Source organism: Mirounga leonina, unplaced genomic scaffold (assembly GCF_011800145.1).
Source record: "Mirounga leonina isolate KUSES-001 unplaced genomic scaffold, KU_Mleo_1.0 Mir_201, whole genome shotgun sequence".
Lineage (NCBI taxonomy): Eukaryota > Metazoa > Chordata > Mammalia > Carnivora > Phocidae > Mirounga > Mirounga leonina.
Genome location: NW_023270504.1, coordinates 4,139,254 through 4,162,386, shown reverse-complemented (window position 1 = coordinate 4,162,386; position 23,133 = coordinate 4,139,254). Strand labels below are relative to the sequence as shown.

At 39.4% G+C, this 23,133-nt stretch overlaps 1 protein-coding gene across 5 annotated transcripts in view; it reads right to left on the bottom strand.

Moving 5' to 3' along the window:
• DENND5B (DENN domain containing 5B) overlaps positions 1-23,133 on the bottom strand; it is a 191,558-nt gene that overhangs the window by 74,080 nt on the left and 94,345 nt on the right. For all 5 annotated transcript variants that reach the window (XM_035027958.1, XM_035027959.1, XM_035027961.1 and 2 more), the window contains one exon: positions 2,796-2,983. In XM_035027958.1, coding sequence (XP_034883849.1) covers positions 2,796-2,983 — 188 coding nt within the window. The remainder of the gene's footprint in view (positions 1-2,795; positions 2,984-23,133) is intronic.

The following is a 23,133-nucleotide window of genomic DNA, read 5'->3' as shown; positions in this document are numbered from 1 at the left end:
AAGCAGACTCCCTGCTGAGCAAGGAGCCTGATGCGGGACTCGATCCTGGGACTCCAGGATCATGACCTGAGCCGAAGGCAGTAGCCCAACCAACTGAGCCACCCAGGCGCCCCAAATAAATAAATTCTTAAAAAAAAAAATTCCCACAGAAAAAATAAAATAAAATATTCCTATAGAATCTCAGGGTAAGATACAACAAAAAGAAAGTGGAAAAGCAATTCTAATTTAGTGTTTTGATTTTTTTTGCCCACCATTTACTGTAAAGATAAGCAAGAATGGGAGAAAGTGAGGTACTATTCTCTGAAATTCATCCTCAGTACTATATCCTTCTACCATCACTCTCCCCACACCAACCCCTCAAGAAACAATATAACAAAATGGCTACCTATGCCTATCATTTTAGAACTATGGGGAAAGTAAGTGGGTGGTTAATTATAAGTCTATGTACTTACATTAGTTAGCTAACTAAAATCATACCTTCTTAAAATAATCATTTTGTAAACTTATCATTTTCATAACTATTTTAAGTAACCCTGTCACTATTTTTCTTTCTTTCTTTTTTTCACTATTTTTAGCTATTATTTTATTTTACAGTTTTCAGGGAAAGGAGGGAGGAGGTGAGTATTATGAGTGAGTATATTTAAATCACTTTTAAAAATGGCTTTTTTTTTTTTAAAGATTTTATTTATTTGACAGAGAGACAGCAAGAGAGGGAACACAAGCAAAGGAAGTGTGAGAGAGGAAGCAGGCTTCCCGCTGAGCAGGGAGGCCGATGGGGGGCTTGATCCCAGGACCCTGGGATCATGACCTGAGCCAAAGGCAGATGCTTAACGACTGAGCCACCCAGGTGCCCCCAAAATGGCTATTTTTATACTTACTTTTCCAAAATTATGTGAAGTTGATTATTTCATCTCACTGTAAAATGTTACGAGCACAAAGTGACCTGTGTGCATTCTAAAGATAAACAAACTTAAAAATTCTGAACGCTCTTGCAGCAATGTCTGTGATTTTCTAATTTTCTACTCATTAAATCAACACTCTTTAATAAATAACCTGGGTCAGCTGTGAAAATAGCAGTGCTTCTGTACAGAAAATATGTTAGTATATCATTATTTTAGAAGAAAATGCTAACAGCTGACCCAGGTTATTTCCTGTTATTCTACTCTTTGAATAGATGAGCATGTACATTTATTAAAGAGTATTGATTTAATGAGTAGAAAATTAGAAAATCACAGACATTGCTGCAAGAGCGTTCAGAATTTTTAAGTTTGTTTATCTTTAGAGCCAGAGAATACATGCTGACATGTAGAGAAAAAGATTTCCCCACTACAAAAATATCTAGGTGGCATTTAAAAACTCTCAACAATTGTAACTCATGTAAAAATGAAAATATAATATTTATACACCTATACATATTGTCTTATAAAATATCATTTGATGAATATACAAACAGACCAGATACTCAACAGGAAACTAAAACATGTCACTATTTAAGTCCTTAAACTTAAATTGCATTTAAAATAGATTTGGCTATTCTATTTCTTTTTCCTTGAAAATTTAAAAGATTACTTCTTTGAACCAACAAGATACTTAGATTAATCTAGATTAATCTAATAAAAGAGAAAACAAGAGAGTTCAGGTAATAGAGAAAAGAGATATACTGGGGAGGCAAAAGTAGACACGCATAAGCTCAGAAAGAGCAAGACAGCTTAAATATGTATTTTATATGATCTGAATCAGATCATATAAACAAAATATTTTCCCCTGAACAAAAGTGTTAATTTTGGTAGGGAACATTCATTGGAATAAAGTAAGCAATGGATGATTACATGAATCATTACTGGGTACAATGGCTGTGGCTTAGTGTGTTATTTTAAATTCACTTATTAAAATGAGAACCTCTTTGGGAAATAAGAACAAATAAAAGCAAAGCACAGCATTGAAGATTATATTAAGAAAGGTGCTAATTAAATAGCTAATAATATAAAGTCGTTAACTACTTAATGTTTTGTAATAGGCCACGGCACTCTCATCAATATTTCATTTCAAAGGTTTTACATTCCAATTCTGAGTACCATTAACGACAGCCAAAAACTAGATTCAAAATGCTTCCAAGAATTCCTATTTTCTTCTTAAACAACATCTGAAAATACAACACACAGAAAGCATAGTAACCTTAAGTGGTCTAAAAGCTAAGGGTTAGAATTTTTATCTCAAAAAAAAAAAAAAAAAGAATTTTTATCTCAATCACCTAGTCAAGTTGACATTTAGAAAAAGTTAGTAACTAGCTGTAGGTCTGAAAACAAAGAATATTAAAGTATTTGATACTTCCATTTATCCATAGCTTGCTGAGAGATGTTACTTTTCATTTGATGGAAGTCAAGAATCAAATTCATCTCAATTAATACAATGACTTTAAAGAGTTTAATGATGTGAAAACCTGGGCTATATTGTTTAAAAGCAGAATTTATAACATGAATGGGGGAAAAAGAAATTAAATGTTATTAGAATAATTAAGCAACCAGACCATGCTACTGTTGTTCCATCTTCACAAATTTAAAGCTGTGAAAATTTGTCACTGTCCTGTTTGAACCATGCTGAATTAATGACTAGTCATGATAACCCTCAGAAGTCAGGATCTGTGCTCTATGGCTCAGGCTCTACCCTAGCCCTACTGGGGAGATTCAGGACGGTCAGAGACACAGTTTGGACAAAGACAATGCTGTCTAACAATAAAGTGGCCTTGACCTAAATCAACAAAGAGCAAATGCTTTATCACTCATTATAAATTTTACCTCTTGAGGAAGTTCTAGTTTAGAACGGTCAGTTCCTTCTTTTGACTGAAGGCCCATCAGATAAGGGACAGGAGCATCAAGAAAATGTAGCAGAGAAGCAGGGAGGATGGGCACATAAACATGTTGCCATTGAAATGGGAACAAAAGTGTGGTGATGCCTTCCGCCACAGTCATCAAGCGTTGATAATCTGTACAGAACAAGGAAAAAAGGAGGGGAAGATTCCAAATAAAAACATAATCACTGCATTAAGCTTGAAAATACTAATTTCCACGAAAAAAAATCTTGTTGTAATAAATAAAATGTTTCTTTATGATCATGCAGAAAATAGGTCAATTCTATCTCAGCATAATTAAGGAGTTCAATGGTTTCACTTGAATGGTACTAAGGGGTATGAGTAGGTGGGAACCATTATCTTATTCCTGCTTCTCAAATCACCAGTATGTAAGTTTACACTCCCTTAAAATGTGGAGGAAACAAGAACTAATAGAATTGCTCTTGGCATGTAGCCCATCGAAAGTGTACCAGGATATTGCTACTGATTACTTTTTGTATACATGCATATCAATGTAATTCCCAATTCAGACGCTCTTTTTTTCTTGTATATATGATCATGGTTATGGCCTATGGTTATCCTGATTATATTTATTTTAACCTTCATTTTGTGGGTCTAAGAAATCAAACAAATATATGCATTCATAATCATACTTCCTATATTTAACCCCCAACTACGTAACTATCAAATCTGCAAACAAAGTGAAAGTTACCTGAAAATTAAAGGTTGATTTTTGTGTTTTCTTCACATGAATTAATCAAAACTACAAACTGCTAACAATATTAAAGTGCCCTCCCATTTTATTGCAATATAATTGACATATAACACTGTATTAGTTTTAGGTGTATGACATAATTATTTGATATATGTATATATTGCAAAATGATTACCACAGTAAGTTTTGTTAACATCTATTATCTCACATAGTTACAAATAAAGTGACCTCTTAAACCACTCTGCCATAGAGGTGCTTTATTCATTATTGTCTATAAACCTCATTTAAACCTTTGGAGGCAGATGTGTTTAGAATTCATTTATTTTTTATAAAGGTAATATTGTGGGGTGCCTGGGTGGCTCAGTTGGTTAAGCAAGCATCTGCCTTCAACTCAGGTCATGATCCTGGAGTCCTGGGATTAGGGTTCCCTGCTCAGCAGGGAGTATGCTTCTCCCTCTCCTGCTCCTCCCCCAGCTCATGCTCTCTTTCTCACTCACTCACTCTCGCTCTCTCAAATAAATAAATAAATATCTAAAAAGAAAAAAAGGTAATATTGTGCATATAGCATATACATGAAATACCTGGGGCAGCACCCTGTAATAAAACACATTAATATTTCTGCAACAAACTTTATGAGTGTCCTAATAAGACAGATAAAGAATTTAAATAGGGTCACTCTGGTTCAGGTCTTTTTCAATAAATGAATTATAAAAAGAATCTTTTATTTTCTGAAATTTTTTGGATTTGAAAATTGAAGAGAAAGGATTATGGACTTGTAATTTTGCTCTCATAGAATTCACTGGACACAAAAACAGTAAAATCTGGGGGAGTAAGATTTGGGAGAAGTCTTTTAAAACATTTTTTTTTTTTAAGATTTTATTTATTTATTTGAGAGAGACAATGAGATAGAGAGAGCATGAGAGGGGGGAGGGTCAGAGGGAGAAGCAGACTCCCTGCCGAGCAGGGAGCCCGATGCGGGACTCGATCCCGGGACTCCAGGATCATGACCTGAGCTGAAGGCAGTCACTTAACCAACTGAGCCACCCAGGTGCCCCGGGAGAAGTCTTTTTAAAAAGGTTAAAGAAAATGATCAGATGCTATTTGGTTCACATCAACCCAAAGAACACCTGACCAAACATAAACAGGATGTTTTCTGCTTAAAAATCTGTGTTGTTTTATAATTTGTATACAACTACCTTTAATAGTCTACAGTGGGATTCTGGTAATGAATCATCAGCTATCCATAGCCAAGTATACTTAGAAGTTTCCTTATGTGATTCACTATTAAGACTTAAATTTTATGGGGTGCCTGGCCAGCTTAGTCGGTAGAGAATGTGACTCTTCATCTTGGGGTTGTAGACTTGAGCCCCACGTTGGGTGTAGAGATTACTTAAAAAAATTCTTAAAAGAAAAAAAAAGACTTAAATTTTAGGTGAAAACCTGTTTATAGGAATACTTTAAAAACACAAATACCAGGGGGCCTGAGGGATAGGGGTCAGACATAGGAACATGAATAGCTGACCAAATTACCTCAGGTGGGAACATGGGCACACATACACATGAACATGAACAAACACACACACACACACCAGCTGAGGCCCAGAGAACATGAATAGCTGACCAAATTACCTCAGGTGGGGACATGGACACACCTGAACACGAACATGCACGCTCACACACACACCAGCTGGGACACACATGAACATGAACACACACATGTGTACGCACACACACACACACATACACACACACCAGCTGAGGCCCAGAGAAGCTGGGCTGAGACAGCTGGTACTCTGTGGAGATGGGGTGGTCAAAGGAGATCAAATAATCAGCTACCTACCACTTTGCTGGTCAACAGGCAGATGTTTGAGCTATAGGAGATGGGGTTTTTCATCACACAGGTAGGGGTGGGCAGCTGACCTGAAACCCTGAAATCTGTTGAATGTCCCTGTAACTGTAGCTCTGAACTATGACAGGACTCCATAATGGCCTTGCCCTGTGGGCTTTTTTCTCCACTGTGGGCTCAGTAAGGACAGAGTGGTACCCATTTGCCCATAAAGCACAGGGCCTAATTTATAGCAGTGCTGATCAAAATTTACTGACCACCCCCACCAAAATTTTCTTTTTTAGAGAGAGAGACTGTGCACAAGCACATGTGCAGAGGAAGGAGCAGAGGGAGACAGAGAGAATCTCAAGCAGATTCTACGCTGAGCATAGAGCCTGACGTGGGGCTTGATCTCATGACCCTGAGATCATGACCTAAGCCGAAATCAAGAGTTGGATGCTTAACCAACTGAGTCACCCAAGTGTCCCTACTGACCAAATTTAATGATGCTACCCAATGTTATAATTTTCTCCTCTTATTGTAAAAGTCCTAACAAAACACAAAAAATAAGGGGTAGGAATGCATGCAGATAAACTAGGAAAAGGCCAAATTCAGGGAAATGTCTAAGATGGCCACCCATTTCAACCAAGGATTGGAGTCTTTTTTATTTTTGTAACTTTGGCACCTTATCCCAGTATCTGACATATAACAGATGTTCAAATTAAAAAAAAAAATTTAAAGATTTTATTTATTTGAGAGAGAGAGAGAGAGGACGAGCAGGGGGAGGGGCAAAGGGAGAAGGGAAGCAGGCTCCTCGCTGAGTGCGAAGCCAGAGCCTGACGTGGGGCTGGATCCCAGGACCCCGAGATCATGACCTGAGCTAAAGGCAGATGCTTAACTGACTGAGCCACTCAGGTGACCCTCTAAAAATATTTTTTAACAAATAAATGAATTAGTGGGATAAGACTACATAATTTTGCCGGATATCCACAACTTAAATAGACAATTGGTTAGATTTTGTCCACAAGAGACTAAAGAACTAATTTTTCAGTGGGAGAAAATGTAACTACTCAGACGAGAAACTACATTCAAAAATCACATTTCTTGGATATTCATATATTCAGTTAATTATCTACATGCCCACTTATAAAGAAAATTCAAATATCCATTTACTAAGCCATGGGATATTGTTCATTACACAGAGAATTTTTTACCGGGACGCCTGGGTGGCTCAGTTGGTTAATCAACTGCCTTGAGCTCAGGTCATGATCCTGGAGTCCCTGGATCGAGTCCTGCATCGGGTCCCTGCTCAGCAGGGAGTCTGCTTCTCCCTCTGACCCTCCCCCCTCTCATGCTCTATCTCATTCTCTCTCAAATAAATAAATAAAATCTTTAAAAAAAAAAAAAAGGATTTTTTACCAAGTAACTTATTCTAACTATGTTTAAGTAGACCGTGTAGGGATCAGAACTACTGTTTAGGAATAATTATCAGATCTAAACATCTTTTTCCTCCTTTATATAAAAAACGTGAAGATTTTAATAGTGAAATATAATGCAGGTTTTCCAAGGCCCTTCAGAGTACAAAAAAGGCTCTCAGGAAGCCCCCACAGCTTTTTGGAAGTGACTAGAGAATTAAAGCACATTGTTGCCCTACCAGGAAGATGTATTCCACATGTCACTCCTGAGGTTTGAGGAAAACAGAGCTCACTGAAAAATTAAGAGAAAGGGGGAAAAAAAAAAAAAGGAAGAAAAAGAAAAATTAAGAGAAAGAAAAAGTTAACTTCATAGCCACCTTATTTATATATTTTACAATTCGACTATATTCAAAGTGTACAGTATGTACTATGTAGATGGGCTGTTAGAAAAATAACTTGATTGTTCTGGTATTTATTTGCTAACTTTAAAAAACTGCTATTAGTCAGGGTGCCTGGCTGGCTTAGTCAGAAGGGCATGCGACTCTTCACTTTGGGATGGTGAATTTGAGACTTACGTTGGGTATAGAGATTACTTAATAAAAACTTAAAAAAATAAAATAAATAAAAATTGCTTTAGTTTTACTGTGGGCTTCTACAGTTTTACTGTTGTAAAAAGTTATAGAAATAAACTATTATCAGGGGTTTTTTGGTACTGCTGAACATTAGTTTTCTAAGACAATCAGTTCCTTTAAAAAAGTCAATGTTTCTAATTTAACTAGTTTCTTTAGAAAAAAAAGCAGTAACACTAAAATCTAGGTTTTAAAAAAGAATTAGTTTTTACACAACATTAAATGGGGAAAAAAACTACTTAAACTACTTAAGTAATTTAATGGAGGGGGATATTCTTCCTCCAATCCCTTACCCATTTCTAATTTATGAATACCTTAAGAATAATGTTTGTTTGTTTAAAGATTTTACCTATTTATTTGAGAGAGAGAGAGAGAGCGCGCATGTACCTCACACACAAGTGGGGGGAGGGGCCGGGGGGAGGGGCAGAGGGAGAGGGAGAAGTAGGCTCCCCACTGAGCAGGGAGCCTGGGGTGGGGGGAGGGGGTGCTGAGATCATGACCTGAGTCAAAGGCAGCCCCTTAACCAATGGAGCCACACAGGTGCCCCTAAGAATAATTTTTTTTTAAAAAGATTTTATTTATTTGAGAGAGAGAGAACGAGTTGGGGGCAGAGGCAGAGGGAGGGGGAGAAGCTGACTCCCCGCTGAGCAGGGAGCCCGATGCCGGACTCGATACCAGGATCCAATCCCAGGACCCTGAGATCCTGACCTGAGCCAAAGGCAGATGCTTAACTGACTGAGCCACCCAGGCACCCCAAGAATAATGTTTTTAAGGGGTGCCTGGGTGGCTCCATCTGTTAAGTGTCCGATTCTTGGTTTGATCTCATGGGTCGTGGACTCCTCGCTCAGCAGGGAGTCTGCTTGAAAGAATCTCCCCCTTTGCCTGTCATCCTGACCTCCCCTCCCTGCTCGCACGTGTGTGTACAAGAATGCACTCTCTCTCTAAAAATAAACAAATCTTTAAATAATAATAATGTTTTTAAGGAAAAGGAGGAATGAGAAGATTCATTTGGTTAAGAAATAATAATCATTTATTCTATCAATGCTCTTCAGTCAAAAACCCCAGGAACACACCTGTATTTGAACAAGTTGGGTTTACTACTCCTTATGGAGAAGGAGCGCACACACCCTGGGGATCTGTGGCATGTCTTTGTAAGATGGTTTAGAGATAAGGATTAGGAATTTGGGCTGGGTTTGGATAATTTTAGGAAGAGTATAAAGAAGCAGAGACTTGCTTTGGATTAGGTACTGTCACAAATCAAGGCAATTCTATGACAGGGTATCTCAATAAATCTGATCTATAGGGAAGGCAGATTAAGGTGGGGTTAGAATGTATTTGGTAAGGAAGTGAAGCAGCAGTTACTAATTCAGCGAGAGAAGAGGATGTTTGGTATTTTGTGAGGTACACAGTGATCTTGCTTGAAGCGGAAGTTCCTGTTAGACTGTTTATATTCTATAGAACAACATGGCTCAGTCATGAGCATCAGATCAGTACGCAGTAACAGTGAGCCCTAGTTTGAGAACTAGATCAGTTCCTGGATGTCAGGGGCTACTTTAATATTTCTTTCTCAATTGTAAGCCAGATATAGGTGAAAGGCTCAAGACTGTAAGCAGTCTGATCCTGTGCCACTTACATATTTATTGCCTCTCAGCTCCAAACTCACTCAGCACATGGTCTACGATAATGGACTAAACTAAGCATTCTCTTTTACAGTGAGCACAATGTTAAACTTTGCCAGTAGAAGGCGATGCAGAGACACTGCAGGAGGAAGGAGCTTCTCGGTTCCAGTGTACAACTGCAATGTTTTGTTTGTTCTTGCTCCTGTTGCATGGTTGAGCAGTGATGTGGTCATATGAAGACATCTGGTGGGTACTTCCCCAGCCATACGCCAAGAGGAAGCAGCCTCAGTGACCGGGCCAGTGATCACCTTCCCATGGCCCCTCTAACATGGATATTGTACACTCAGATCTCACACCCACAATGGTGTCCTGACAATTTCTGTGTGCCCACTCACCAGCCGCAGCTCACTTGTACCTCAGAGGTTTGTTTCCCTTTGCCCAGCGACTCTGGACCAGGCAACCCACTGACTTTCTCCCCCATCCCATGGGCCGCAACTGGACCGTCTTCAACAAGGTATGAACCTCAGCCTTGGGAAATGGGCCACCCTTCCAAGTTTGTCCTTCCTTGGGTACCTGTTAAAGAGTTTTATTCATGGCTTTATACTTACTTTCTATTATAGCTTAATAATTCTTATTCCATTCCTCTGAATTACAGATACGGTTTAATCTGTTTCCTGACTGGACCTAGGCTGAAAGGTCCAGGGTTTTAAGCAGTCAAATCAAATCTCTAGCAGCTTGGCTACTTTTTTTTTTTTTTTTTTAAAGATTTTATTTATTTATTTGATATAGAGAGAGCGCGCGCAAACATGAGCAGGCAGAGCAGCAGGCAGAGGGAGAGGGAGAAGCAGGCTCCCCACTGAGCAGAGAGCCGGACATGGGGCTTGATCCCAGAACCCTGGGATCAGGGCCCGAGCCGTAGGCAGACGCTTAACCAACTGAACCACCCAGGCGACCCAGCTTGGCTACTTTTTTTTACCGTTGGTGGGAAAAATATTCAATCTCAGAGAAAACAAATTCTGCAAGTAATGGCAAGTAACACCTTGGGCTGTTTTCTTGCTTTGATTATGGAAAACTTGCACATGGAGAGTGAAAATAAATTATCCACTTTCCCCTCTTCTACTAGACATTGAAAGACTGATATACATGGTTTGTATTTCCTTCAGCACAATTCTCCCACCTGCTTGGGTATTCTAGGTCTATTCTTTCCAGTTCTGTGTTCTCTACAAGACTGGTTGAAATGCCACATCCTTTTTTATAATGCAATTACTTAGCAGAAACAAGACAATTCTTTTTAACTGAATCAAGAAATAAAAGAGCTTTCTTCTTTAAGTATGTTTTGAAAACTTCAGTTTTAGGAAAATTATTTTTGTTTGATACTCAAAGTGATGAATGAGTAAAAGACATTATTTTCATATTTAAGACATGCCTCAGCACAGCACATGAGGCTCTTCCTGACTTGGTCCTTTCCTAACCTCATTTCTTATCACCACCCTATACACAGTTAAATCATTTGCCTGTAATTCATTCACTGAATCTAACATGTTTTCACAGGTTTCTTTGCCTTTGTATACACTTTTTCTCTGTCTAGAAGGTCTCTTCCTCTTTCAGTGCTTGGCTGAGTTCCACTTTTTCCTTACTGTACCATCATCTGCCAGAGAGCAATTACTATATTTTTAATCTCAGAATTTCCAGTACTTGGTATAGAGCTTACACACAGTGAGTGGTCAATAAATGTGTGTTAAGAAATGAGTATGTTAATATCTAAGGCATGTAAAACAAAACGATTTAGACAATAAACGGATTATGCTTTACCACATTATACAGAATATACTGTCAAAAATTTGCTAGCAGCGGCTTATGTGCAGACCCTGTGAGGGCCCTGCCTCCACCGTCTCAGGCCCTGTCTAGCCAGCAACATTGTGGAGAACACGGTCAGCCCCACCAGGACAGCTGAAGGGCCTGCAGCTACACCTGACGTAGGGGGCACAGGACGAGTAGTGGCACAAGGCAACTCCACTGTCAGCTGGTGGCTCAGTGTCCGAGGAGGAGGCCATGTCTAACGGGATCTGCATACTGCAAAGCGCTGCCGTTAGAGGCATGAGGCTGGTGGTGGCCAGCACACCTTTGATGAACAGCATGAAATGGCTAGAAGATTACACACCTACAGTCCTGGGTGCTGTGACTGGTCACCACCTGATGCTGGCTTTGAAGCCTCCAGTGCATGCATAATTCGGCTCATCTCTCTGGCTCCAGAAATTCATCTCAGATATTGCCAACAATGCCCTACAGTACTTCAAAATGAAGGACACAGCTTCTGGAAGCTCCCAAAGCAAGAGCTAGGATTACAAGTTTTCTAACGATAGAGAACTTGACCCTTAACCTCAGCAAGTATGTGAAGAAGCTGCACTACATTTCATTTGTGCCAACTAAATGTACCTGTTTGTCCCCCTGTCCCCACACTGACCTGTTTTCATAATAAACTACTGTAACAGCAACAAAAATTGCCTAAAGCTCACAAAGACATCACAAAAGACAGAATACAAATCCAAATCAACATAAAAAAATTCAACCTCCAAAATTCAATGGGTGAAAAATGAGCCACATTTTGCTTATCATGTTCACAAAGATTTAAAAAGAAAATCACAGCAAAGGTGTGGAGAAAAAAGTATTTTCATAAGTTGCTAGAGCTTTCTATTTGGCAGTATTTATCAAAAGCTTAAAAATACACAGATCATTTGACCCAGCAATTTTGATTCTAGGAATTAATCATCTAAGTATATAAAAACGTAAGTACATGATGTTTTACATATAAAGTGTCATTTATAACAGTAAACTATTTGTAATACCCTAAATACCTAACAAGAGGGATCTGATTGTAACAGTTATGGCTAGTCATATAACTGGATATACTAGAGCAATTAAAAGCACATCTATATTATTAACATAGAAAACCAAATCGTCTTTGGAAGCAACTATGTATTAAGAACTTGCTGAAATTCCACTTCTGGGTATATGTCCAAAAGAACTGAAAGAAGAAACTTGAAAAGATATTTGCACATCAATGTTTTTAGTACCATTATTCACAGTAACTAAGAGGTGAAAGCAACTCAAGTGTCCATCAATAGATGAATGGATAAACAAAATGTGGTATACATGGGGCGCCTGGGTGGCTCAGTCGTTAAGCGTCTGCCTTCAGCTCAGGTCATGATCCCAGGGTCCTGGGATCGAGCCCTGTGTCGGGCTCCCTGCTCCGCAGGATGCCTGCTTCTCCCTCTCCCACTCCCCCTGCTTGTGTTCCCTCTCTCGCTCTGTCTCTCTCTGTCAAAAAAAAAAAAAAAAAAAAAGTATACACACACACTGGAATATTATTCAACCTTAAAAAGGAAGGAAATCCTGACACATGCTACAACATGGATGAACCATGTTGGTTCACTGAGGCGAGTTCACCTATATTGAGTGAAATAATAAGCCAGTCACAAAAAGACAAATGGGTGATTCTACTTAGATAAGGCATCTAAAGTAGTCAATCATAGAAATAGAAAGTAGAACGGTAGTTGCTAGGGCCTGGAAGGAGGGGGACATGGGGAAGTGTCCAACAGGTATAGAGTTTCAGTGTTACAAGATGAAAAATTCTAGAGACTGACTGCATAACAATGTGAATATACTTAATCCTACTGTTCACTAAGAAGTAATTAAGATGGTGAATGGTATATATTTCTTTTTTTAAAGATTTATTTATTTATTATTTATTTGAAAGAGAGAGACACAGCGAGAGAGGGAACACAAACAGGGGGAGTGGGAGAAGGAGAAGCAGGCTTCCCGCTTCTCATGGGATCATGACCTGAGCTGAAGGCAGACGCTTAACACCTGAGCCACCCAGGCGCCCCTTATTTATTTATTTTAGAGAGAGAATTTGGTGGGGGGGGGGGGGGTCGGGGCAGAAGGAGAGGGAGAGAGAGACTCTCAAGCAGACTCCCCGCTGAGTGCAGAGCCCAACTTGGGGCTTGATCTCACGACCCTGAGATCATGACCTGAGCTGAAATTAGAAGTCGGATGCTCAACCAACTGAACCACCCAGGTGCCCTGGTATGTACTTCTTTAAACACAATTTTTTAAAAACCTACTAAATCAGGGGTGCCTGGGTGGCTCAGTCGGTTAAGCATTCTGACTCTTGATTTCAGCTCAGGTCATGATCTCAGTGTCCTGTGATCAAGCCCCATGTGGCATTCCATGCTCAGTGGGGAGTCTGCTTGAGATTCTCTCTCCCCATCTGCCCCTCCCTCCCACGCATGCTTTCTCTCTCTCTAATAAATAAATAAATAAATCTTTAACAACGTGTTAAACCTAAGCTATATGAAAATAACTTGTGGGCAAAAGAATCCACAAAAAATGGATAATTTATGAGAATAAATAATTTGAATTTAACTTAAAAACGATGTTTTATTTGATGTTAGATGACTTTTAAAAAAGCATACACGTGTTTCAAAGTCAAAGAGGGTTTGCAAAATAGGTAATGAACCAAGTATTTGTTGAGAATTGCTTTTTATTAAAAAAATTTTAAAAGATTTTATTTATTTATTTGAGAGAGAGAGAGTATGAGCAGTGGGGAGGGTAGAGGGAGAGAGAGAAGCAGACTCCCCACTGAGCAGGGAGCTCAATGCAGGGCTTGATCCCAGGACCCTGAGATCATGACCTGAGCCAAAGGCAGACGCTTAACCAACTGACCCACTCAGGGGCCCCTAAAAATTTTTATTTAATTCACAATTTTAAGTGTAAAAAGTACGTTAATCACAAGTTAGCCAAGTAGAGCCACAGTTAGCTCTACTCTGGTAGAGCCTCCAAAAATCACTGGCAATGGATTGACATCAGGCATTTTTAAAGCAAATTATTTAAAATGAAAATATGCTTCTCTAGATCTATTCATTCATTAAGAATATAATTTTCTAATACCCATGACTACCTGTGAAAAGTGGTATCTCTTACTGTTTCAACAGATGTTAAGAGAAAAAATAAAGTATCTATGTATATAACTGTGTACTTAAATTGTTTAAAGTAGATTAAATGGGTAAGTGTTGGCAAAAGAGAAAACAGACATGGATTATTTTCCTATTTTATATTATTAATAGTTAAATTATGCCTAGCAGTTGTTATATTCTGTAACAGTTGACACAATCAATCTGTTCATTTTAATTTTAGTTCAGTGATCTTTTTCAAATACTTCTATTAATGGCAGTATGATGGACTAGAGCTCCTAATCTAAACTAAAAATGCTAAATAAAATAATTTTAAAACACCAAATTCATGAATATATGGATTTGCAAAAAGTAAGGGAAGACGTCATTAGAGGCCAGGAAAAAAAGGGGGACAAGAGTCCAGTGTGGTAAAGCTGAAGTGTCTAGCTCTCTTTGAGGCATATACTAATCCAAGGTGGTTAGAGCTTCAGTTTTATTTCTGTGCATGTTGGGGAACAAAGTCCAAGAAGGGCTAGGATTCAGACAGTAGATCCTCTTGCATAAAGCCAGGACCTAAAACAGGAGAAACCTCAGGGAAAAGGGATCGGGAAAGGAAAAACAAAACAAGAATAATAAAAGAAACACTGTACTGCCAGGAAAGTTGTCTGTCCTGGCCCTAGCTCTGGGAGGGAGGGGGAAAAAAGCCCCTTGAGAATTTCTATCTACTGGCCAGCTTTTGGGTAAGTTTAGGGCCCAAACTCATGCTATCTGTATGGCCCAAAGAAACACAAAGGTGAGAATTTTGCTGGAGGGGATGCGGGTGGAGGGATGGGGTAACTGGGTGATATAATGAGCACTGGGTGTTACATAAGACTGATGAATCACTGAACTCTACCTCTAAAACTAATAATACACTACATGTTAATTAACTGAATTTAAATTAAAAAAAAAAAAATGAAGATCTGGCGTGGAGCCTACCTTAAAAAATAAATAAATAAAGTAGACCTGTGTTGCCAGTGAACTCAGATGCTTGGTGAAAGAAAATACAAATCATTCCTGGAGGAAGAAACCCTCAATCTTTAACCCATCAGATACTGAATTTATCTGATAAATAATATAAAATACGTATGTTTAATGTTTAAAGAAATTAAAGAAAGAATTATGGAGTAAAACTGTTTTAGGGCCACTGAAGTAAAACGTCAAAGGAAGGATTAACTACAGATTAAACACAGGTAAAAAGAGAATTAATAAGCTGGGAAACATACAGAGAAATCACCCAGAACGCAGCAAAAAGACAGAGACACAAAGAGAGGTTGAGAGATACAGAAGATGGAGTGAAACAGATTAACAGGTTTAATTAAAGTGTCAGGAGGAAAAATAGAAAAAAGATGGATGGAAGTAATACTTAGAAAGATGGTTGAAAATTTTCCAAAAACTACTGAAACACATTAACCCTAGATTTCACAACAAATCGCAAGCAGAACAAATAAAGAGGGCACCTGGGTGGCTCAGTTGGTTGGGCGACTGCCTTCGGCTCAGGTCATGATCCCAGGGTCCTGGGATCGAGTCCCGCATCGGGCTCCCTGCTCTGCGGGGAGCCTGCTTCTCCCTCTCCCACTCCCCCTGCTTGTGTTCCCTCTCTCGCTGTGTCTCTCTCTGTCAAATAAATAAATAAAATCTTTAAAAAAAAAAAAAAAGAACAAATAAAGAAACCCTCATCTAGATAAATTACAGTCAAAATATAGGTCATGAAAGGCAAAAAGAAAATCTCTCATATACAACCAGAGTGAAAGACAGATTTCCGGCCAACAGATGACAATTAGGGTGACTGATAGATTACTTCTCAACAGCTACCCTGGAAACCAGAAGATGGTAGAATCTTATTCTCAAAGTGCTAAAAGAAGGAAAAAAACCACTTATAACCTAGCGTTTAATATCTAGTAAAATCATCTTTCAAAAACACAGGCAAAAGGAAAACAGTTTCAGATGAACAAAATCTCATTGAAAATGCCACCTCATTTGGGGAATGTCTAAGGATATACTTTAGGAATGAGACTGATTCCAGAAGAACTATTTAAGATACAAAATGGAATGTGAATTTTTAAGAAAGCAATTGTGGTATTTAAAAGGAAACCACAGGGGTGCCTGGGTGGCTCAGTCAGTTAACTGCCCTAAGTCTTGGGATCGAGTCCCACATTGGGCTTCCTGCTCAGTGGGGAGTGTGCTTCTCTCTCTCCCTCTGTCCCTCCCCCCACCCGCCCCGCTGGCACTCTCTTGCTCTCTCTAGCAAAAATAAATAAAGTCTTTAAAAAAAATTAAAAAAAAAAAAATGAAAGAAAAAGAAAACCACAGATCTAAAATGGAGTTACTTACTTATGTACTAGGCCATGTCACCAATCCTGGGGCTTAGTACCTAATCTAATGACAGTCTCAACCTCTCCCAGAAATGCAGTCTTAACTGGTCAGTCTGGAATTTCCTGGTCAGCACTGGTGAGGTAATCCACCTAATAAGACCCTTTTGTCCCCACAGGAAAGTGACCTCACCCAAAATAGTCCTTTTTTCTGTTTATGACTTCCTTGTCCTGCCTTTAAAAACCTTTCCCTTTCTATAGACCTTCGGAGCACCCCTGTACTTGCTACGTGGGATACTGCCCAATTCATGAATTAATAAAGCCAATTACATCTTTATAATTTACTTGGTTGAATTTCTGTTATTTAACAGTGGGTAAAGTTCAACAAAACCAAGTGTATAAAATAAAAATGTCTTACATCAACTTAGCAAGTAAGCTATGATGGGGATGACTGGAATTAAAGTATTTTACATATTAATATTTTAAACATTCTGATTGACATAAGACTAAGTGTTCATGTTAAAATTCCAAAATTTACCATTAAGAAAGGGAAACAGAGCTTATAACACCTACATTAATTAAATGGAAAAACTGCAATGAGAAGAGAGAAGGCACAAATAAATAGTATTCAGAATAAAAAGGGAGACAAAACTACAGATAGAGCAGAGATTACCAAGAAAAGGGAATATTAAGGCCTTCGGCAAATAAGTTGAAAGCTTTAGAAATTTGTTCCTAGAGAAAATATAAATGAACAAAAATTGATTCAAGAAAAAAATTAAATTCATTCAAGAAGAAATAGAGGAGCTTCTGGGTTGGCAGATACACTGAGGTGTTGTGCCTGAAGAGCAGCATGGAAGCTCTTTGCCCACCCCCCCCCATACATTTCTTACAAATCTTCCATTTGCCTGTTTCTGAGTCGTAGGTTTTATAATAAACCGGTGACCGTAAGGAAAATGCCTTCCAGAGTTCCGAGTCGTTCTAAGCGAATTACTGAGTCTGAGTGGTGGGTTGTGTAAATTGAATTTGGAGTTGGCTAGACAGAAATGAGGGTTGCCTGGACACCCCATTTGTAGCTAGCGTCTGAAGTGAAGACAGTCTTGTGGGACCAAATCCCTAAACCTGTGGAGTCTGGTGTTAACTCCAGGTAGTTAGTATCAGAATTGAATTGAATTTGTTGCGCACTCAGTTGGTGTGGGAACTTACTGGAACTTACTGAAAGAAGCTCTTGTTCAGTGTCAGGAAACACCTATCATTTGGTATCAGAAAATGTGGGATTCACTAGAAAGGCCCAGATTCACAGAAATATGTGGTTTGGGAAGAGAAAGGATGGAAGTATGGGGGGATGAGGAAACTTTGATTCATGAGTGGCCACATGGTCACTAAGGGTGTGGAACAGCAGCTGAGGTAAGTTACTGAAGGTAAAAGTTACCAGTGGAATTTATAGATGAATCCAACTCCTGGGAAACTGGCTCATGGGATGCCTGAGGAAATGCAAACCAAAAAGAAAAAAATGAAATACACAATCCCTTCGTTATTGTTATCTATAATAACAAAAATAAAATTAAGAGAGTGCTGGTCACACCTGATGCTACACAAAGCTGAGCTTCTGCCAAGTAGCCTTAAGGCTGTCCCAAAAGGGAAAAATTATGTGAGGACAACAAAGAGCACTTCTCAGACCTCTGGTCACTCCAGTTTGTATGTAGGGCAGGGCAAAACCAAGAAGCTACTAAAACCAGGGGGCATAGTGTGAAGGAGCTATCTCATTTTGTAGATCGGTATCAACTTCTTGAAGAACCCTTTCTAAAATGGATTGAGAGAGTAATTCAGGAATGGTATCTTTGTTTTGAAATGCTGCAGGGTAGAAGAGCATGTTTGGGTTGATGCAAGACCCACGGCTGACTATAAGAGGATCACAAGTGACTATCCATGATCCACACACATAGCAGGTTATTCCTGAAGGAACAGATAGCCTGGTGGACTGGATAAAAGTCACTGTAAAGTCTGTTTATCCTGAGGAATGGGGACTGCCTGACTCCCTCTATAAATACCAAGTGGAACACCCCAGATGAAGCAGTTAATAGGCTTCACATGCAACCATGTAGGATTAGCTTTATAATAACTGGGATACTCACCCACTGAATATGCCCATTGCCAGGTGATGCTGGGGGCCCCTTCTGCATAGGTACCTCATATAACCTTATTACCACAAAATCAGTCAGAGAAGCCTTACCAAATTTGCGATCTCAGCTGCTCCTCATGAATCTTAACAGGTGCTAATAAAAATATTAAGTTAACAAGAATATGTGGAGAGGCAGATGGGAGAGTCAAGGGACTTTTCCCAGCAAGGTGGAAATCTTTTAAGTTATTAAGAAATAGGGGTGAATAAAGCAAACGTAAGTGAAACAAAGAGGAAAAGGAAAAACGAGTGTCAAGTGACTCATTCCAGCAGGGTGTAAATCTTTAGATGGTTGCTGAAAAATGGGATGAATAAAACAGACACTGATGCGGCTGAAACAAGGTCTTAGTAACAGCACTCTCTAAGGCTAGATAGACCAAAGGAACCCCTTGTTGGTACTCCTACATTAAAAGACACCAAACAAGTTGGGCCTATTTACTCCTGTTCGGAAAAATTTTAAATGTGGGAAAGGCAAAGATTATAATGAGAAGCCAGACCTGGAATCGTACAGGACAACAGTCGGAGAGAATAATCAAGACAAAGATCAACAAGGGCACCTGGGTGGCTCAGTCAGCTGAGTGGCTGACTCTCAGTTGTGGCTCGGGTCATGATCTCGAGGGGTCCTGGGATCAAGCCCCATGGGGCTCCGTGCTCAGCTGGGTAGTCCGCCCCTCCCCCCACTCTCACTCAAGTGCTCGCTCTCTATTGTTAAAATAAATAAACAAATCTTAAAAAAAAACTAAAGCCTGACAAAATGGCCAAGGTCTCTTGGCTCACCCCTTGGGGAGACCCAAAACCTAATGCACAAGAGTGGGGGAAAATGGTTAGTGGGTGAAGAGAAGTTTCTGAGACTCCTTTACACAGGAGCCTCACGTACTGTGGTACCAAGACCCTTTAGTGAAGTCTTAATGTGGGCTGCAATTAGATTGATAGAACATAAAGAGTTTTGAGGTTGAACGCATTAAAGTGGAAGTTTGGGTAAAAATTACAATGTTTAAATAGGCTTTACTTCAAACTACATATTTAATGCAATCCCTATCAAAACACCACCAGCATTTTTCACAGAGCTAGAACGAACAACCCTAAAATTTTTATGGAACCACAAAAGACTCCAAACAGCCAAAGCAATTCTGAAAAACAAAACTGGAGGCATCATGAGTCCAGATTTCAAGCTATATTACAAAGTTATAGTCATCAAGACAGTATGGCACTGGCATGAAAACAAACAGATCAATGGAACAGAATAGAAAACCTAGAAATGAGCCCACAAACTATATGGCCAACTAATCTTCAATAAAGCAGGAAAGAATATCCAATGGAAAAAAGACAGTCTCTTCAACAAATGGTGTTGGGAAAACTAGACAGTAACATGCAGAAGAATGAAACTGACCACTTTCTTACACCACACACAAAAATAAATTCAAAATGGGTTAAAGACCTAAATGTGAGATGGGAAATCATCAAAATCCTAGAGGAGAACACAGGCAGCAACCTCTGTGACCTTGGCCACAGCCACTTCTTGCCAAGCATATCACTGGAAGCAAGAGAAACAAGCAAAAATGAACTATCGGGACTTCATCAAGATAAAAAGCTTCTGCACATCAAAGGAAACAGGTAGCCTATGGAACGGGAGAAGATATTTGCAAATGACATATCTGATAAAGGGTTAGTATCCAAAATCTATAAAGAACTTATCAAACTCAACAACCAAAAACCAAATAATCCAGTTAAGAAATGGGCAGAAGAAAATAAAATCTTTAAAAAATAAATAAATAGGGGCGCCTGGGTGGCTCAGTCATTAAGCGTCTGCCTTCGGCTCAGGTCATGATCCCGGGGTCCTGGGATCGAGCCCCGCATCAGGCTCCCTGCTCCGCGGGAAGCCTGCTTCTCCCTCGCCCACTCCCCCTGCTTGTGTTCCCTTTCTCGCTGTGTCTCTCTCTGTCAAATAAATAAAATCTTTAAATAAATAAATAAATTAATTAAATAAATAAATAAGGGGGCGCCTGGGTGGCTCAGTCAGTTAAGTGTCTGCCTTCAGCTCAAGTCATGATCCCAGGGTCCTGGGATCAAGCCACACGTCGGGCTCTCCACTCAGTGAGGAGCCTGCTTTTCCTTCTCCCTCTACCTGCCACTCTGCCTACTTGTGACCCCTCCCTCTCTCTCCATCAAGTAAATAAATAAAATCTTTAAATAAATAAATAAAATAAAATAAATAAGACATGACTAGACACTTTTCCAAGGAAGACATCTAGACAGCTAACAGACACATGAAAAGATGCTCAACACATCACTCATCATCAGAGAAATACAAACTGAAACCACGATGAGATACCACCTCACACCAGTCAGAATGGCTAAAATTAACAACACAAGAAACCAATAGGTGTTTGGTGAGGATGCGGAGAAAGGGGAACCCTCTTGCACTGCTGGCGGGAATGCAAACTGGTACAACCACTGTGGAAAATAGTGTGGAGGTTCCTCAAAAAGTTAAAAATAAAACCACCCTACAACCCACCAATTGCACTACTAGGTATTTACCCAAAGGATACAAAAATACAGATTTGAAGGGGTACACACACCATGATATTTACAGCAGCATTATCAACAAGAGCCAAACTATGGAGAGAGCCCAAATGTCCATCGACTGATGAATGGATAAAGAAGATGTGGTGTACACACACACACACACACACACACACCCCAGAATATTACTCAGCCATCAAAAAATTGAAATTTGCCATTTGCAGCAATGTGGATGGAGCTAAAGTGTATTATGCTAAGTGAAATAAGTCAGAGAAAGACAAATACATGATCTCACTCATATGTGGAATTTAAGAAAGAAAACAGATGAGTATATAGTAAGGGCGGAAATAAAGGCGAGAGGGAAACAAACCATAAGAGACTCTTAACAACAGAGAACATACTGAAGGTTGATGGAGGGAAGTGGGTGGGGGATGGGCTAGATAGGTGATGGGTATTAAAGATGGCACTTGTGTGAGCACTGAGTGTTGTAAGCGATGAATCACTGAATTCTACTCCAGAATATGTTAACCTTCACCTGAATGTTTTATGGGAATGGATATTTTGTATGACTGCAGAACACTTCCCCCAAAAGTAAAACAGAAAGCACATAAATTGCCCTTCAAACAATATTAATTGGACATGCTACATGGGGATAAGATTGCCTGAGTGTGCACAGTGTAGAAAAGCAGAAGTCCTGGTATGGACAAATTCTACACCACAGCCCTATGTGCACAGGATAGACTTGAGACTATGGCAAAAATCTGTGAGCACCTCCCAGTGATGAGTATTGGGATGTTGGACTAGAGAACTTCCATGAGAGGCAATTACTAGCTTGCTTACTGGACATTGAACTGTTCCTATGAATGAAAGACATAAAATAATCTTGAAATCTGGAATACTCATGATGTCTTAGGTAATGCTGGAGAAGGCAATGTTTAGATGAATTCCAAAATCAAATGGAAACTGTTTATACAGGATCTTGTTACATGAAGAATGCAAGGAGGAGATACAGAACCAGGAGCCTCTTTTCTCATAGGACTCACTCTGGAATGTGTAAGGAGTGCCAGATTCTATTGTTACTTGTAGAATCCTGAAATCTATCTGTACTGGAGCTGAACCTAAGCTGTGCCCTTCCAAAGGTAGAAGCATCTGGGTTTAAATAAAAAGAAGGAGGAATAGTAGCTGAGGGTAAAGGAAAGAATAAATGAGTGATGTAGTAAGGGAAATCCCATATACATTAACACCTCAAAGAGGCTTAGAGCAAGAGATAATATTGTCTCCTTAGCTCAATTATACCAGATGCCTTGAAAGATGAAACCATGTATTGCTTAGACCACAACTGCTTTTGGAACCTGACAAGAGCAAATGAAAGTCTGCAAACCTGAGTGACCTCAGCCTGGCAGACATTTTCATACAATAAGGATGATGGACTGAACTACTACTGTTAATGACTGAATGGGACTAGTAAGGATTAGTAATGTGCCAGCATCTTTTAATTATCAGGATTCTTTTGCTCTACGGGATCCATGGTCAAATACCGGGGGGGTAGCCTGTGGTATAATAAAACATATTTGGGGGGCGCCTGGGTGGCTCAGTTGGTTAAGCGACTGCCTTCGGCTCAGGTCATGATCCTGGAGTCCCTGGATCGAGTCCCGCATCGGGCTCCCTGCTCAGCAGGGAGTCTGCTTCTCCCTCTGACCCTCCTCCCTCTCATGCTCTCTGTCTCTCGTTCTCTCTCTCTCAAATAAATAAAATCTTTAAAAAAAAACAAAACTTAAAAAAAAGTATCATGTAATTCTTTTAAATCTTCCTCTATATGTTATATTGCACATTTATCTGTACTCATTTTAACAGAAAAGGCACAAATGATGAGATTATGAACCTCATCGTGTGTCAGTTATCCATTCCAAATTCATTGCATTGCTAGTACTGTACGCATCACCAATGACCAGATAACAAGGTCAGCTCTGCAAATCTTGTGCTTTGGAGAAAGAAACAACCAACTTCTTTAGCAACAAAAATGTCAGGAAGTCTGAAATGCTTTCAAAACCTGGATTTTAGATATCCTAATTGAGGGTAG